This window comes from Dreissena polymorpha, chromosome 1, assembly GCF_020536995.1.
Source record: "Dreissena polymorpha isolate Duluth1 chromosome 1, UMN_Dpol_1.0, whole genome shotgun sequence".
NCBI classification, from domain to species: domain Eukaryota; kingdom Metazoa; phylum Mollusca; class Bivalvia; order Myida; family Dreissenidae; genus Dreissena; species Dreissena polymorpha.
In genome coordinates, this window is record NC_068355.1 from 120,477,711 (window position 1) to 120,496,143 (window position 18,433).

At 34.5% G+C, this 18,433-nt stretch overlaps 2 protein-coding genes across 2 annotated transcripts; both read left to right on the plus strand.

Moving 5' to 3' along the window:
* The first annotated feature begins 912 nt into the window (after positions 1-912).
* LOC127847164 (ctenidin-3-like) lies at positions 913-2,946 on the plus strand. The gene is made up of 5 exons (XM_052378875.1): positions 913-966; positions 1,101-1,170; positions 1,982-2,302; positions 2,480-2,620; positions 2,868-2,946. Exons 2-4 carry the CDS (start codon positions 1,122-1,124, stop codon positions 2,605-2,607), a joined length of 498 nt encoding a protein of 165 aa, XP_052234835.1. The 5' UTR covers positions 913-966; positions 1,101-1,121; the 3' UTR covers positions 2,608-2,620; positions 2,868-2,946.
* Positions 2,947-17,677: 14,731 nt separating this feature from the next.
* On the plus strand, positions 17,678-18,430 carry LOC127847028 (uncharacterized). Its single transcript, XM_052378576.1, has 2 exons — positions 17,678-17,726; positions 18,180-18,430. The coding sequence occupies exons 1-2, from the start codon at positions 17,678-17,680 to the stop codon at positions 18,428-18,430; spliced, it is 300 nt and encodes a 99-aa protein (XP_052234536.1).
* The last annotated feature ends 3 nt before the right edge of the window (positions 18,431-18,433 follow it).

The window sequence follows — 18,433 nt, forward strand, 5'->3', positions numbered from 1 at the left end:
ATGAAGAAGATAATTAATATAAAGTACAGTTTCTAAAATAGAATGCTTATTACAATTTGCAGAAGTGAAAAAATGCAAATAAGACATTAAAGTTACAAAATATAAACATTTTTATCTTGCTCAAGTAGTTAAATGTAAAATATATCTGTTTAAGCGATGTTAATTTTATATTGAAAGTTTACTTAGCAAATCTATTTCTCTGAGACGAACTATTTAATTGTTAATATTTATTTTCTTTTTATATAACACAACTGCAATTTAACAATGAACTAACACACTTTTAAGGTACATTATTCTTTCTAATGTTGTTTCAACAAACCTTGACGACAAAAACGTAGTAAATTATATTCGATTTATACTATTTACATACTACTAAAATGTAATAGTACAATACTTGCGTTAATGTATTTATTTTGTGGGCGACGGCAAATGCGGTCGAAGTTCAAAGTCCCACACAGAAACATACATTAATTGTTTTCCATCAAATGCATATTTTATTAACAAATACATTTTTGAAGACCACATTAAGTTTTTTTTTTAATGTATGCATTACATTGAATATATATGTCCTACTAACAAAACCTTATTGTTGATCGAACCATTGTGGACACATGCGTAAAGTAGGAGTAAAGTATGAAATTACGAGAAAGAATTTCTTATTAGGTCATTCAATACATTTAAATAACTTTAAAAGTATACATGGTTCACCGGCTATTCACGTATAATCAAACAAATTTATCATGATCTCCAAAGACACAGAATCAACGTACACGAGTATTGACTAGGCTAGAGTCCGGAACATCCTAAAACACACGATACACTTCTGTTTGTCTATTTTTAGCTGACATGTGAATGCTTCTTATCAAAATGAACTAAAGATAATTATGACGCAAGTCAGTGGTAATTATCATAATTTATTCAGTTGGTAGCATACATTGAGCGTACTGAAGTAAAAAGACTGAATAAGTATGATTGATAATTTTGAATATTTTTTATGTGAAATCTGTCTATCAAATACAATTAAATAAATGCCAATTCATCTCTGGTATTTTCGGGCGATATAAGCCTATATAAGCGTGCATATTCTCCTTGATTGTCAGTCCTTCAGACCCATCTGCACCATGAACGCCTTTCTAGCGCTCGCTGTTTCGTGTGTCCTGCTTTGCACCGGTAGGTGATTATCTTATCTGTACAGTTTTGACTTACGTATCTTATGATTTTTATTTGTAATAACAATGCTATTGAATGCTTGTGTTTTCGTGTTTTAAGTGGACTTAACTGAATATCCTTCTAGGGATGATATTGCCATTGAACATGACCGACAGAAAAGCATTTATACGCATATCAATTTTCTATAAACGCCAACACATGCTGAATAAAAAATGGTAAACCATGTAAAACTTTGTATAAATATAACAAACAATGTTTATCCATATGAAACTATATATAGTCATTCCCCGCTACTGAAAAATGAATAAAGCATATATATTTGCGAAAGCCGTAAGCCAACAGTAATACCGTAAATGAATAATGTTTGCATTTTGATTAAGCCATAAAAATCTTATTGTAGTGTTATACATTTACTTGCCAGCATGACAGCAAACTCAGTAAATGAAATGATGTAAGCGAGGGATGATTTTAGTTTGACTTTCATGATACTTCTACTATACTATTAAGCTTACTTATATTCTTGATAATTTGCCATTCATTTTCGTTATAACATTCGCGCAACATTTTTGTTTTGTTTATCCAATATACAACAGAATGTAATTTAATAAGTTGTTTATGCACTTGCAAAGTGTATAGTATAGAAATTTAGTACTTACATTTGTATGAGAATGCAATTGACTTAACGGTATTTACAATTATGCGTATTTTTTCATGTAACATACATTTTTGAGGACCAAACGTTCGAAATGAAAACGCAATTATTTGATTATTACCCCTTATGTCTGAGCACAGTTTTCATTGCGAAATTCAGCCTTAGCCGTGCCAAAGAAAGGCCATGGAGGTGGTTACGGCGGTGGTTACGGCGATGGTTATGGCGGTTACGGTGGTTATGGCGGTAGCTACGGGGGCGATGGTGGTTACTTAAGCAGCTACGGCGGTGGATACGGAGACGGTGGTTATGGCGGTGGATATGGCGGTGGATATGGCGGTGGATATGGCGGTGGATATGGCGGTGGATATGGCGGTGGCTTCGATGGTGGCGTCGGATTCGGCGGTGGATATGGAGGATCATATGGAGGCGGATACGGCGGAGGATATGGAGGAGGCGGATACGGTGGATGGGGCGGCTTTGGTAAGTTTGACTATTCAACCACAATATTACAAATTGTATTGTTAAATGATAACATAGGAAACCCTGATAGCTAGAATTTATAGCGTTCATTAATACATTACTTGCGCTGTTGTGTGCGTTTCGTTGTTGTATTTCAACGAACTATAGGATATGCATTGTCCAGTTGTGTTTTAATAGGCATGCAAGCCCAATGCAAGTGTGCGCCTAAATGTGGAAAGTTCCAGAAGTTTGTTGGTAGATGCCCCTGGTGCAAAAAGGGATGCAAGCTCGTCTTCTGCTGCAGGAGGAAGAACACCAAGTATTAGACGCGATACAACGGTGCGATTCAGTGATTGATCAGATCTCTTTAAAGCTAAGAACAATGAAGAAATCTGAATAAAAAATAGTTAAGATTAATAAAATATTGATATGCAATCAATAACTTACAATACTTTTAGCGTGTTATACTGTTGAAAAAAAAACAACAACAACAGAATTCAAAACTCACAACAATCACAATCATCACACCATCTTTACTACAAAAAATGTGTGTTATTTTTGACAAGTGTTTACTTCTACACTTCAGGAGACCGACGGATTCCACTACATCGACAACATACTCAAATATTATGTGAAAATGTAAAATAAAGCATTTAAAAATCTGAGTTGTAGTTGTGAAATTGTTTAAATTTATGTGTAAAGGCAACAATGAAGCCACTAAGTACAACATAGTTAAATTGACGGTTTCTTACAAAGTGTGTTTGCATGTTTAATGGTTGGTACACTAGTATCATTAGGGAAGTATTTTACTATAACACTGTCCACTCATACTGAAGTACTGGTAAATAAAAATATTAATTACAAAAGGACAACATAATCATATCAAAATCAGCATGGTTGAGCATGTTTAAATATTTAAAACATTTTTATGACATTTAGTAAAGGCTTATGATATGGAAACGTATATGGTACACCCTGATACTGTGATGATGTCAACATTCTATGACGGCATGATATGAAAAAGGTGTCATGTCGTCAAAAATAACTCATCATGTCGACTAAAACAACGATGGCAAGTCATTTTCAAAAGAGCATGACGCCTAAAATTATGTTGATTTGTCGACATAAGATATGTTGTCAAGACGTGAACAATCCGCATGTTGGAATAAGAGCCTAAATCTCGTACAATATTTTATCCTTTAGCCGTTTTGTAAATTTAACTATTTCTGTGTTGTTTACTGTATGACGGCATCTATCTTGATGACTTGCAAGTAACAAAATGTTGACATGGCGATATAACTGAATGAGTCGATATAATTTATGTGGACAAATGGTGTTGTTTAAAAATTATGGAATCGTATATGGTACCCAAATAATATGGTCATGCCGGATTAGTTTATATCGACATACTGTGAAATAACATGGTATGTCGTCATTGTATTGGGTTTCAAAATCTGTGTTAGGGTTTTAAAAAATGCTCATAACTTCTATGTCACTTCAGATATAACCTTCATATTTGGTAAGCATGTGTATATGGACAAGACCTTACCATACGCACACAATGTTTGACCCCTTTTACCTTGACCTTGAACTTAGGGTCCGCGTTTAGGTTTCAAAATCAGCGTTCAGGTTTCGAAAATTTATGTATGTATGTATGTATGTATGTGTGTGTGTGTGTGTGTGTGTGTGTGTGTGTGTGTGTGTGTGTGTGTGTGTGTGTGTGTGTGTGTGTGTGTGTGTGTGTGTGTGTGTTGTGTGTGTGTGTGTGTGTGTGTGTGTGTGTGTGTGTGTGTGTGTGTGTGTGTGTGTGTGTGTGTGTGTGTGTGTGTGTGTGTGTGTGTGTGTGTGTGTGTGTGTGTGTGTGTGTGTGTGTGTGTGTGTGTGTGTGTGTGTGTGTGTGTGTGTGTGTGTGTGTGTGGTGTGTGTGTGTGTGGGTGTAGGTGTGTGTGTGTGTGTGTGTGTGTGTGTGTGTGTGGTGTGTGTGTGTGTGTGTGTGTGTGTGTGTGTGTGTGTGTGTGTGTGTGTGTGTGTGTGTGTGTGTGTATGTGTGTGTGTGTGTGTGTGTGCGTGCGTGCGTGCGTGCGTGCGTGCGTGCGTGCGTGTTTGTGTGTGTGTGTGTGTGCGTGTGTGTGCGCGCGCGCGTGCGTGTGTGTGTGTGTGTGTGCGCACGCGTGCGTGCATGTGTGCACGTTCGTTGGTGTGTGAGTGCGCGTGCGTATGTGTAAAGTGTGTGTTTGTAAAATGTAAACAGCTTATGTGTTTCGAGTCGTTAGTTCTCGATTTACACTATAACCAAAAAAAAAGGGGCTGTGTCATATAACAATAACAAAACAAGAAAAACAACACCATGGTACCTGTCGACTTAACGAAGCTACAATACTACTCGGTCCATACTAATATGCATACATAAACAAACGACTAATGTTTTACAAATATAATATTGTACAATGGCATATTACGGGTAATTGTTTTATCACGCTATATTCCCCATTAGTATATCAAGGCCTCTAAATGAGCAAATATAAAAGTATATATTACTACTACTTGCATGTGTGCGTGTGTGTGGGTAAGTAAGTGTGTGTGTGCGCGCGCGCGCAAGCGTGTGTGTGTGTGTGTGTTTGTACATGCGTGCGTGCGTTGCGTGTGTGAACTTACACCGTATGAGATTGTGTCTTATAACAATAGACATAGATTAAGATGGATTATATAAGTATGATATGCTTAAAAAAGTACGTATCTTTATCGAATTAGAGAGAGAAAAAAGTACTTAAGTTAGGAAATTACAAACAATAAAAAACCTAGAGAAAAACAGGACAAAAAAAACACACAACACAGATATTAGGGTGGTTTAGTTACAATGTCATGATTAAACTGGTTTGCACACGTATTACAAATACGTGAATATAGACTGTAAATGATATGATATAACATAAAAAAACCGTCAGTTCTAATACGGAGAGCCCTATGTTACAGGCGTCGATTTGTGCTAGCTGAAACCCTGCTGGCGTACGATAGTGAAGCTACCGCCTTCGGCCATGGTTTGTTGAGCCACGTCTGAAAATGTTCGTAATCGATTATCTCAGAGCGCTCTTTACCTCTCTGAAGCGTGCATAAAGCTTCCATCGAACGACCACGCTCGCTCCACAGTCTCAGGGTCCTTCAGCCTAACGATCGCTAGAACTTCAGCGTATAATTTTGTCAGGTCTTCATTCAAGAAAACACCGGAACCTTTGAGTAGCTTTGCATTTCGCATTACATCCGATTTTGTTTGGCGCCGTATGAACCTGACGATGACCGGTAGGATCTTCTCTCGGTGATATTTTCCTATCCTATGCGCTATGTCTATATCTTCTTTTTCAACGCGCAGACCAAGCTTGGAACTTAAAAGGGACGACACCTGTTCAGTCAACGCTATTGACGACTGAAATTCTTCGTCTCCTTGTAGACCCGTAATTCGCAAATTGTTTCTACGGCTATACTGCTCGTGCTTATTTAACATTTCTGCAGTATGCTTTTCTGAGTCATTCAGCTTTATTTTCAGGTCTTGTAGCTCTTTGTCTTTGCTTTTTATTTGACAATGTAACGATTCAATGTCCTTTGTCTGGTCGAATATGTTGCATTCATTGATTTCCAACCTTTTGACGACTGATCTCAAAAATTTATCTTTGACTTCATCGAACGTTTCCTTAATCATGGTACGAATAATGGAGGTGTAATCTTTCGTAAGGACTGTAGACAATTTGGAACTAATCTCTTCGAGCCGCGATATTATTGAGCGAATTGATAAACTTCCATAGATTGTTGCTTGGGACTTTCATGTTCAATTTTTTTCTTTTTCGAGTCTTTCTTGGACGTCTGCCCCTTTAAACTTTCGAATACAGACGAGTCTTATGAGCTATTGTCTGTTAACTCGCTCGCAGAAGATGAATGCTGGCGTTTGTTCATGATTTCACAACTAACACGGGATTAACGGGACAGTATTCACAATAAACCCTTAAACACTCTTGTTCACTTTAGCTACTGTCACGGTGAACTATTAACATTGATGCGTCACGGAGGCGCCAGACAATGACAATGACAATGGCAATCACAATGACCTTATGTGTGTATACTAATATTATGTCAATATCCAGGGTCTTTCTCACACCCCACCCGTCAATAGAAAAATACAAAAGCTTGAAAAAAGGCCTTCTCAAAGTCACAAACCTCGTTTTATTTTTTACATGTCACATCCTGTTCAATAAACTTCACATCACTCACAAATGTTATTTGTGTGCCTCACACGCGTTTTTTAGAATTACATTTTAAATTGATGCTCACTCAGCCAGAAGCGGATTGTCTTCATTATGAAATTGGTATTATTGATTTTTTCAGACAAGTTCGAAATTGGTACTGATAGGTGGAGCAAAAATGGCCGCCATGGGGTGGAGCAGTTTTCCCTTTTCGTTTATAATGTAAACATGTAAAAACTCTAGAAGTTGCATTTTTATCCCAATCTTCATGAACTTTGGTCAAAGCGTTTGTTTCCTTGATACTTTTGTATTGTAAAATGGTTTTTGTCAATCAGTATTAAAAACCAGGTCGGGTAATTTTCTATATATGCTTATATTAAATACTTTGGAAGATCTTAACCTCGACTTGAAATCAGCCTTTGTCATATAAATGCTCTGATATATTTGCACACGAGTTAAACTCGTCTTTAATTTTATCTCATTCCCTCGGGTGAGCGACCCAGTGCCTCTTAGCCCTCTTATTTGTGTTACTTGTTTTTGTTGTTTAAGGACATATCACTTTCTGAAATAGTCAGAAGTGGTTAGAGTAATGTCAAAAAATAATTCATCATATTAGCATTCTATATTAAGTTTGGAACAATATGCAGAACTAAAATGTCATATACTTCAGTGATACATGAACCAGTTCTAATGAAATCTTTCAAACAGAGTAAATAATCACATGATTTCACCTAATAAACCACTTTCTTCTTGTGCATTGTAAGTCCTTATTAATTTTATTTATTTTTTGTTCATAAATCCATTGACATCAGCTGGAACCTACACTACTGTAGAAGATAATGTTAGAGTATGATTAAATAAAACACATTAAAAACACTGAAAAACAAGATAATTTTTTGTAAGAAAAAAAAGGTAAACAACTTGAGTCTAAAATAGTTGGGAAAAGTATGGTTGACCAGGATGACAAATATAAATTTGATTAAAACTTTTGGAAACAGTGTAAAATATCACTTTAACAAACACATTGATGTATCATTTTTAAATTATCTTTTCTGGCCCACCTTACTTTTTAATTTCCCCCACCACTATAGTGGTGGGGACATATTGTTTTTGCGCTGTCTCTTGGTTTGTTTGTTTGCGTCAAACTTTAACATTTGCCATGACTTTTGCAATATTGAAGATAGCAACTTGATATTTGGCATGCATGTGTATCTCATGGAGCTGCACATTTTGAGCGGTGAAAGGTCAAGGTCATCCTTCAAGGTCAAAGGTCAAACATATAGCTTCAAAGCGGCGCAGAAGGGGACATAGTGTTTCTGACAAACACATTTTTGCTCAAGTTTACTATTTTTTTACTCTAGTTGTTTACATTTTTTCTTGCACAAAAGTATCCCTTTTTCAGTGTTTCTAGTGTATAATATTTAATAATACTCTAACATTATCTACTACAGTAGTGTAGGTTCCAGCTGGTGTCAACGGATTTATGAACAAAACAAGAAAATAAGGACTTCCAAAGCCCAAGAAGAAAGTGGTTTATAAGGTGAAAACATGTTATTATATACTCTTATTGAAAGATTTCATTAGAACTGGTTCATGTATCACTGAAGCATATGTTATTTTAATTGTGCACATTGTTCCAAACTTCATAATACAATGTTAATATAAGGAATTATTGTTTTACATTACCCCACTCACTTCTGACCATTTCAGAAAGTGATATGTCCTTAACTTTGTTTTCATTTGTCTTAGTTTTTCTGAATAAATACTGATGAACAGTTTGAAACTCATTAGCTGTTATGTGTTTTATAAATCATCTTTTTAAATTTGATATTTAGAATTAGAGATTTATCATTTAAATTATCAGCTTCTATGCGAAGATTTGAAGGTCAACTTATGTTAAATCTGAATAAAGTTTTTATTGAATCGTATATTAATGCTCACCATTATGTATCTGCTTGATACTTCACTGCAGCTATTAAAGTGTTACCTTGAACGCGCTTTCCGGGCTTTTAAATGTAAGATGTTTACATATCTCTAGTTGAAAATGTGCATGTTTTGTGTGAGAAACTAATTTGCATAAAGCCGAATTAAATACCAAAACTAACGTACTTACATCGATGAAGCGAAGAAAAGAGCGTTTCAATTCTTATACATGCAATTACGATTATCATTCTGCATATGTTTTCAATGGTTTGGCTCAAATACAATATAATTTGGGATTTATTCGTGCATGAATTTAGTAGGCGCCCCTTTTACAATACGCAGTTTTGACTGTGTGCATGTCGCACATGGCATAATTAAACCAAGTTGCCCCACGCTCGATTTCCTCGTGCGCTTCGTGGAGGCAACTCGCTTCATTGAATATTAAAGCCCAGTCAAATGATATACTATAGCCAATCAGAATAATGTACACTAGTGAAACATAGGGCAATTGTAATTATGTAATAAACTGCAAGAAAAATAAAATGTTATTAAAGTCAATCGTTACTTAAATATTCGCCGTGCATTTTTGTCGTTTTACAATGATGACTGCACATAAAATTGGCGATTAAATGCATAATTCGCTTTCAATAATCCAGTTGAGTATATATATATATATATATATATATATAGGGTCAGACCATAGACCGATCTAGTCAAAGGGTACGTGTATTACAACTCATGTAAAACTATACCGGGTCGTAAACAAATATTTCAAATTTTTGAAAACATTTTGATAAGTAATGTGCGATTTGGACATAATATGGAAATAAAAGCAAACTACAACCTTACTAGCTTTGAAGACTGTTCATGTTTTGGTATTATTGACACAGCTGTGTAGGTGATTTCGCTTTAGTGCAAATTTTGACGGACAATGAAGAAAGACCGATCACATTAACTAGCCCTAAAATTAATCTACAAATAACCCAATTTTGTGTCACATTTGAATAATTTTCCATTTCCTCAAAAACGAATTATTTGACCATTCAAAAAAAAAAATCTAATTGCAGTATGAACATTTATTTCAAACATGTACTATATACACTGGAGTTTCAGGAACAGAAAATCAAGTAAGAAAATACAAAATAAACATATCATATATTTGCGACAGTGTCAATATTAAATATAAGATTTACAATAGTCGTTTTGTTTAATATACTGAAGTTTGAAATAAAATGTTAATACATCTTTTAAAAGAACCATATTTTAAAAGGAACATTCCACAATTAACGAGGATTTCATAACAAAATGACCGCCATGTTTTCAAACAATTAGTAACGTTTCATTCATTCTTTTGCAATCTAACAATAAAATAAAGAACATTGTGAATCTGTTTTTGCCAAGTTTGCAATGTCTGTAAATGTGTACAACAATATGAGCTAATTTATTTTAGCAAACAAAATAACAACGTTTAACTACTTCAAGATCAATTCCAATAACAAGAATATCAATTTGTGTTGCTTATCGAAACATTGTAAATAAAACTCGAAACGAAACTAACTTGAACTAAACTAACTTAACAATTAAATTTGCAAAATATAACCAATTTTCAAGCATATATTTTTGCATATGTAATTAGTAACCATCCAATATTTCAGTGAAGGCCAATAACAAAGAAGTCGCACTTTCAATCGATTCAGGAACTGGCAGTTGCTCCCGCTGCATTTCACACACATGTTCTAGGACGGGTATGAAGTCATCTTTACACCCAAACTGCGGCTTCTTTACAAAGTATCTCTCTTGAATACAATCAATGGTTTCCAATTCGCAAGGAAGCCGAAATGAAAAACCTCAGTGCCACTAAGACACAAATCTGCAATATATAACAAAGTTTTGAGTCGTTAAACACACGTTTTGCATGTATTAGCTAAAGAGAAATATCTAAACGAATCAATCGAGATTTAAGCTCTCTAAATGCCCATAAAATCCAACTAACACATTAATATTTATTGTTTGCAAATGTTATTTTTACCTTTATACCAAGCATTCCTGATGTAAAAATTGACTGTCTGAGGCCTTGCGTGTTTCAAAAGAATATACCAGAGACTAAACATCTGTTCGACGCGGGAAGTCATGAACCAATCTTGCAATAATGTGATGATGTCAAAATTATATGACGACATGATATGAAAAAGGTGCCATGGGTTAAAGAGCATGACGTCAAAAATTATGTAGATTTGTCGACTTAGATCACGTCGACCAAATGTATTTTCGGGAAAAGCCGGAAACATTTACGTCGAGACTTCAACTTAATGTCGTTATGACGAGTAAAATGAAGGTGGGAAAAGCTACAAAACTATGTCAACATACCATGTTATTTCACAGTAAGTCGGTATAAATTATTCCGGCATGACCACATTATTGGGGTGTACCATATACGTTTCCGTACTTATGATGCTGCTTATTCATTGAAGTCGTTTAGAAATGAGTCGCGTTCTGAGAAAACTGTGCATAATGCTTGTGCGTAAAGTGTCGTCCCAGATTAGCCTGTGTAGTCCGCACAGGCTAATCAGAGACGACACTTTCCGCCTAAATTAGATTTTTACTAAAAAGAGACTTCATTTAAACGAAAAATGTCATAAAAGCGGAAAGTGTCGTCCCTGATAAGCCTGTGCGGAGTGCACAGGCTAATCTGGGACTGCACATTACGCACATGCATTATTCCCAGTTTTCTTAGAACACGACTCAATTTCATGGTCAATGAGCCGTTTTGGAGACTTTAGAACAGCCTCAATAACACTTTTCACGCCTACCCTAGTATGTTAATACTAATATTGCGTCTACTACTTATATTAATACATCCTCTTCTTCAACCACTACCAGTACAGCTGCTGTTGCTGCTGCCATTGCTGCACATATAATTGCAAAGTGTAAATATATTTTGCGTAAAGGGAAAACATGTTTCACAAATATATGTAAATACATGTTACATTTACATACATTGGTCCGAGTGTATATGGCATACACACTAATTATATATAAGCAATAACATATTTTATCCGTGTTACACAATTGATAATAACGGCATGTTTAAAAGTATTTACCTGACTTAAATGGTTCGTCGAGGTGTTAAGTAAGGCGTAAAAAATGTTTCCACTTTTTGTTTGGTTTGTCTAGTTATACAATTCAACAAACATAACAACATGTTTTCTAAGCTTCGCATATTGCTTACATCCTAGATTTATCCACATTACTTGTCTAAATGTGTTGGTTGTCACCGCGACAATTGATCCAAAAAATAATCATGTTCATGAAATTATGAAATCTAACAAAAAATGTTTATGCCAAGATGTTTTATATTTAATCCATTAACACAAAGCAAACAGTTGGCTTATTTTCAAGTGTTGAATATAAATGGTAAGTGCTCATGACGTCATATAAAATACGTATACTTTTAAGACATGCGCATTTATACAATGCTTCTAAATTATGTTTAATAATACAGTTTATTTCATATTACTCTTTCCATCTGCATAATACGCCATCGGAGTTGTATTTGATCAGAAATAAAAAACGACTAGAACATCACGCTAGTCAAGAATTCCAAGATTATATATAAGTCGAATGGCTCGAGCTGAACTTTAGTTCAAAACGCATATAGATGAAGGTATTTTACAATAAAATTATTATATGAGTTGTGTTCTGAGAAGACTGGGTATAATGCATGTGCGTAAAGTGTATTCCCAGATTAGCTTGTGCAGTCCGCAATGCTAATCAGGGACGACACTTTCCGCCTAAACAATATTTTCGGTAAGAAGTGTTGTCTCTGATTAGCCTGTTCGGACTGCACAGGCTATTCTGGTCTGACACTTTACGCACAAGCATAAAGCCCAGTTTTCTCAGAACACGACTCATGGTTGATAAGGTGTCTTTTTCTGTTGTGCTCAGTGTGTCGTTTCATGTTTTGGATTGTGCATGTTTACTTGTGATAGCCATGCAGCAATCTATATAATTATTTGAAGCTTCAGAGTGTTTAAAGGCTGTGTTCGTTGAGCTTACAAAAGAAAGTAAAAATTAAAGTCATATCATAAAGATATAAAGGGTGGTTATAACCACGGTTATTTTTGGAAATATTACTGTTCGTTTTTAACTTGATTCAATCTAATGTACGCATTAAATTAAACCTCACGATTGGCTTCAGCTATAATTCCAAATTACATGTATATTATGTTAGTTTTAAATAACCAAGATTTTGTCGGATGTCGGAATCGGAAAATATCGCGCAAAATACAACATTCTTTTTGTTCGTCGACGTATATTCATAGGATTAATAAATCATACAATTGGCAAACACATGTATTTCACATGTTTATTTAACATTCATGTATTATATTTTAAACATGTATACAATATGGTTTAAATATGTATGCATAGACACAAAAACAAGTGATTTACAAGTAAATCATATACACACTACATGTACACGTGCCACATCTTCTAAACATTGACAAGTAAAATATATACCTAACAGGTTAAGCATTTACATGCAACAAAGAAAATAATTAACATGTACCAAGTACATTATCTACAGGTTACAAAAACATCATCACGTTACAAGCAAAATACTTACATGATATAAATTAAAATGAAGAAAATCGTAAATTTTGAGTATGGTAAATCACACGACAAAGTACTCTTCCTAAGACCTTCAGAAATTATGACATTACACTCATATTGGCTTTTATAAAAAAAATGTTACATCATCGACGCATATGCGTCCGTTTATAACATTCGTTTCCATATCACAATATTCAACCATTGTTAGAAATGATTTGTGAAAGTCAGCAATACAACTTCTTGCTTGTGCAAGCGGAGATATTTTCGAGCGTTTTTGATCCTTCAACTCCATATGCCTTTTTAATGCACCGTACAATTTCTCCAATAACGCATCTGCAAGCACGTTTTAGTGTACATGTATATTTGATTAATTAAATATGACTTTTCTTTTGCTTGCCGTTTATCCTGTAGTTTTGGATGCAGTGTGTGTATCGAAATTATAAATAACCACAACTCATACTAATATGCAAGATTATTAATCCATTTAAAAAAATTGAAGTGTAATCATGTTCATGTACTTAACCGACGTTATTTTTATCCGAATCAAACATCACATACGCACATTTTGTAATGCATTATTAAGTTATTTGTCAAAACACACAACGTAAATATAGATATATTTCAAGGTCAGCCAACACTTGACGCACAATAAAGTACAGGAAAAGACATTCATTACGTTCGTTAAAAAGTCATAATTACGTGTATCATAACGTTTGCATCTTTGATGGTTAAGCGCATTCTTAACCCATTTATGCCCAGTGGACTCTCCCATCAAGCTAAATTGGATCAATTAATTTCCAAAATTAGGGATGTCAATTATACATTTATTTCTATATTTAGAATATTTCGTAAAGAAATTCCTTTAAGCAAACAGCGCATACCCTGATGAGACGCCGCATCATGCGGCGTCTCATCTGGGTCTACGCTGTTTGCCAAGGCCTTTTTTCTAGACGCTAGGCATAAATGGGTTAATATAAAAGGACATGAAGGAAGTGTGATATAAATGCATCATGACGGATCGTAATGCCATACACATTACCTTGTGAACAATTGAGTCTCAAAATCGTTAAGTGATGGTATCGTGTCGTTATTGATAACACTTAACCAGCCGAAACCCAAAATCGATTCACTAAGAAAATTAATTGATTGATGATTTGCTGTTAACTAATAAATAAATGTTTCGTTAAATACTGAAAAGGACATTAATTGTTCAATGCATATCAAGGTATTTGATTGGAATTATTTTAAACAATTTATTCCGCAGACCTACAGTGTTTGCTTTGATCTAAAATATTATTGTTCTCTTATTGATTTAAATATAGTTTAAAAGGCACCTAAAACCCAACCTGCAGAACAACATTATTTGCATTACAGCGCATGTTGAACATTTGACGTCGGCTAAATAATATATTGACAAGGATTTTAGTTATAATGACGTCTACAAGTTTATAATCGACGATACACGTTTTTTTTTCGCAAAATTTATACAAGAATAAGCAAATAACTAATTTCAGTGGGTAGTGTAAAAACCATGGGAATAAAATGAACAATCTTTTATCAGGGAAAATTTTATGACAACCCTTTAGCCTAAAAAGATTGATTTGAGCTCTGATTGCATCGATTAGATCGAAAGCCTAGGCCTTATTGTCCATTTACCGAGACAAAGACCCACTACTTCACAACCCTTTAAACGATACACAATATTTATATCATCAAATTTAGAAAACGACAACCACAATTTATTTCATATTTATTTATAAGCCGATAAAAGAACTGTACTAAAAGGAAAGTATCATTGAGTGCTGTTGTTTTTTTCATTAATTTTTTTGTGTGTCTGTTAATATGGTAAAGTTATAGTTCTGCTTCTGACAATTATCCATGCGTTAGCGGGCTGTGATAGAACATCAATGATGTTTAAAATTGGAAAATTTGCCGCGATTAAGCTTCTCCAGAAAACGTCATCCTTTCGTAAAATATGTGAGGATTTTCTGTCATCATCTAGCCATTAATCTATACAGGGAAATGTAAAATCATTGATTGCAACAATAAATGAGGGGCCATGTTTTAGAGTTTTTGCAATACAAAAGGTTCACAACCATAGTTATTACAAGCTGCTGTTCAATTCAAGTCCAATTTCTACCATCGACGTCTGGTGCAACATGATTGCACAGCATGAGGTTGTTTTACCAGGAAAAAAGTCTGGATGGAGAACGCAATCATCAACCCTCTTGATAATTGCTTGCATATTGTGAATTAAGTCATTCTTCCTGCTGAAACAACACTGCCACCAGCACATGAAAAACTAACGTCGTCAAGGCTAATCAGAGACTGATTGAATATGTTATGGACTTCCGGTGCCATAGTGCTGTCGGTGTTAAGAAGTTTATCAGGGACTTTCATTGCATGATCCAATTATAACAGATCCTTCCATAGTCGGGGAATAAAATTGTATTGTATTATATTTGTTAATGTATCATTTCTTAGAAATTATGCATTTGCTGTTTAAACTCAGCCTTGACAGATATTTGTTGCAAACTTAAATAATAAATTAATTCCAAACTTATTGTGCCTGTCGTTGGATAGCAACGTTTTTGCCGTTAACATGGTCTTGAATTCTCCATTGCGTGCAAATAGTTTAAAGGGGGTTCAAACTCGCTTAAATTCTATGACATACTAGAACATAAAAAAAATGTTGAGATCTAGATTGTGTTCACAATTAAAAACAATTCAAGTATGAAGAAATGAGGACATTTATTTATGCGGTATAAATGTGATTGTTTTCATAAATCACTTTCTTTTTACTGTAGTCGGTCCATCATTAATTCGTTATCGCAATCATGCCGGTTATTTTTGTATTGCTATATTTCTGTAAATGCTCATTCTTTTTAGTGTGTCTTAATATAAATGCTTTTGCCATAGCAATATGTTGAATGGTGCACATCTTTGCACTAGTACTTATATGGATTGGCATTAGTGGGTGATGCAATATTATCTATAATTTCAGTCTTTGTACGTATTTTCATGTGACATATACTGTTGAAATTGATTGAACAGCATTTGTTCAACCACTGTTGTTTTTTATTTGTTGTGAAGCATTTCACGCAAACTTCATAATGTAAGTACAAACAGGTAAAATCACTCGATCTTCGTAAATTTTGCGGGTCGTATCAGAAAGCGTGAGTGTTTCGACAATTAAATACTTGGTATTCAGAATAAGTATCAAAATAATTAATGAGCGCGACACATTTATGATTATTAATCCGTTTAAAACCAATTAACGTATGCACGTTTTACCGAAATTAGCAGCTTCCGCGCCTATGCACCTGCGGTAATTACAAAGAATATATGCGAAATAAAAACAAACAAAAAGATCGATCATTTTAAACATGTTTTAACAAGTATTCATCAAAACGCTGACAGCGCACAAATTGATACGTTTCAATGTCGGCAACATTGATCAAAGAAAAGAGAATTAATCAAATTGTACATGATTAATTAGTATATCGTCTTACTGGAAAACTATCTGTAATGCATTTACTTAGACCTTCAATACTAATATATTTTATTCTTAAAAATACATATTACCGCCACATTATTTTATATTTATTAACAAAATATACATCTATGTTTTAACGTCATATTTTAATCACAAATACGAAAAGCGAGTTTGCGTTTAGTTCTTTGCAAATATGGTACAATTCAAACATATTCTTGGTTACCAAATATTCGTGTATTATGTCGTGTATCAAATGTTTATCACGAGGAACAATGACACATACTCAATTATATTAAATGCATATCATGAGGAACAATGACACTCAATTTAAAATAGTTAAACTAGACTAAAGTCAGAAACTTTGTAAGACCACAATATATACATATCAGATTTAAGCTGACGTGTCCATGTTAGCACATAACTTGGAGATAATTTTAACATAAGTCAGTGAAAATTACAATATAACATTACTTAAAGTGATATTATGGGCTTTTTTCACTGTTGAATTGAGCTGAAAAGAATTAACAGGTCAAAATAATTAGTTAAAATGTGGTAACTGACCAATTATCTACAACTCATCTTGCTACCAGTTGTTTATAAATATATATATATTATTTTCGATATTTTACATGACTCACCCAGTCCTCTAAGCCGAAATGATCCGAAAAACAAAATTATGTCTGTGTGTCGTATGAACGAATCTGCATGAAAACTACATTTAGACTCTCATTGGACATAGAATCATTTCTGTCGTCAGTTGTCAAAACTTAAGTACGGTTGTTATTCAAATGGATTTTTTTCTCTTTCCGCGATATTGTTTTAGTATGTTGATGCTGCATTCACAAATATAAGTGTATATGAAGTGAAAACACCAAAAATAAACAACGGTTGCGATAGACACCTATATACTATTAGATGCCCATAATTTCACTTTAAGTAACGCGATTTGAGCGTACTTAAATGAAATAATCAATAAGCATGATTGATAATTTTATATATTTTCAAAATGCAATCTGTCTATCAAATACTATAACATAATTTTCGATTCATCTCTTGTACTTAAGTCCGATATAAGCCTATATAAGCGTGCACCTTCTTTTTGATTGTCAGTCCTTCAGACCCATATGCACAATGATCGCCTTTCTAGCGCTCGCTGTTTCCTGTGTCCTGCTCAGCAACGGTAAGTGAGTGTTTAATGTGAACTTATTTATCCTAAACATAGCATTTGTAATATGTTTTCAAATGCTATTGAATACTTGCAAGTCTATGTTCTTGTTTTTATGTGCGGTGTTGTATTACAATTGGACATTTATAGCGTATTCTTTCAGGGATGATTTCGCCTTTTTAAGTGTAACTATATATAGCCATTCTCAGCAAATGAATTGGGAAATAGGCGAATACGTTTGCGAAAGCTAAACGTAATATCATACATGCATAATGAATGGTATAATTATGTACTTACAAAAAATAAAGTATAATTATATAGAATTTACAAATAGTACTGACATAACGGTATTGGTAATAATAAGTATTATTTAAAATAAAAATATTTACTGAAAGTTCGAATTGAAAAAGTGAGTGTTTGAGTATTACCCCTTATGGCTTATGAGTATTTGTTAATTGTGAAATTCAGCATTTGCACTGCAAAAGAAAGGCTGTGGCCATGGAGGAGGCGGCTACGGTGGTAGCTTTGGCGGTGGCTACGGGGGTGGCGATGGTTTCGTAGGTGGTAGTGGCGGTGGTTATGGCGGTTACAATGGTTATGGCGGTGGTTATGGCGGTCACGATGATTATGGCGGCTACGGTGGTGCCGGTGGTTTCGTATGTGGTAGCGGCGGAGGTTATGGCGGCTACGGAGGCGGCGATTGTTACGTAGGCGGTTAAAGC

Coding starts and splice junctions, on each gene's coding strand:
- LOC127847164 (XM_052378875.1), top strand. CDS start 1,122: ATGAACGCCTTTCTAGCGCTCGCTGTTTCGTGTGTCCTGCTTTGCACC. Junction 1,171..1,981: donor GTGTGTCCTGCTTTGCACCG/GTAGGTGATTAT, acceptor TGCGAAATTCAG/CCTTAGCCGTGCCAAAGAAA. Junction 2,303..2,479: donor CGGTGGATGGGGCGGCTTTG/GTAAGTTTGACT, acceptor GTGTTTTAATAG/GCATGCAAGCCCAATGCAAG.
- LOC127847028 (XM_052378576.1), top strand. CDS start 17,678: ATGATCGCCTTTCTAGCGCTCGCTGTTTCCTGTGTCCTGCTCAGCAAC. Junction 17,727..18,179: donor CTGTGTCCTGCTCAGCAACG/GTAAGTGAGTGT, acceptor TGTGAAATTCAG/CATTTGCACTGCAAAAGAAA.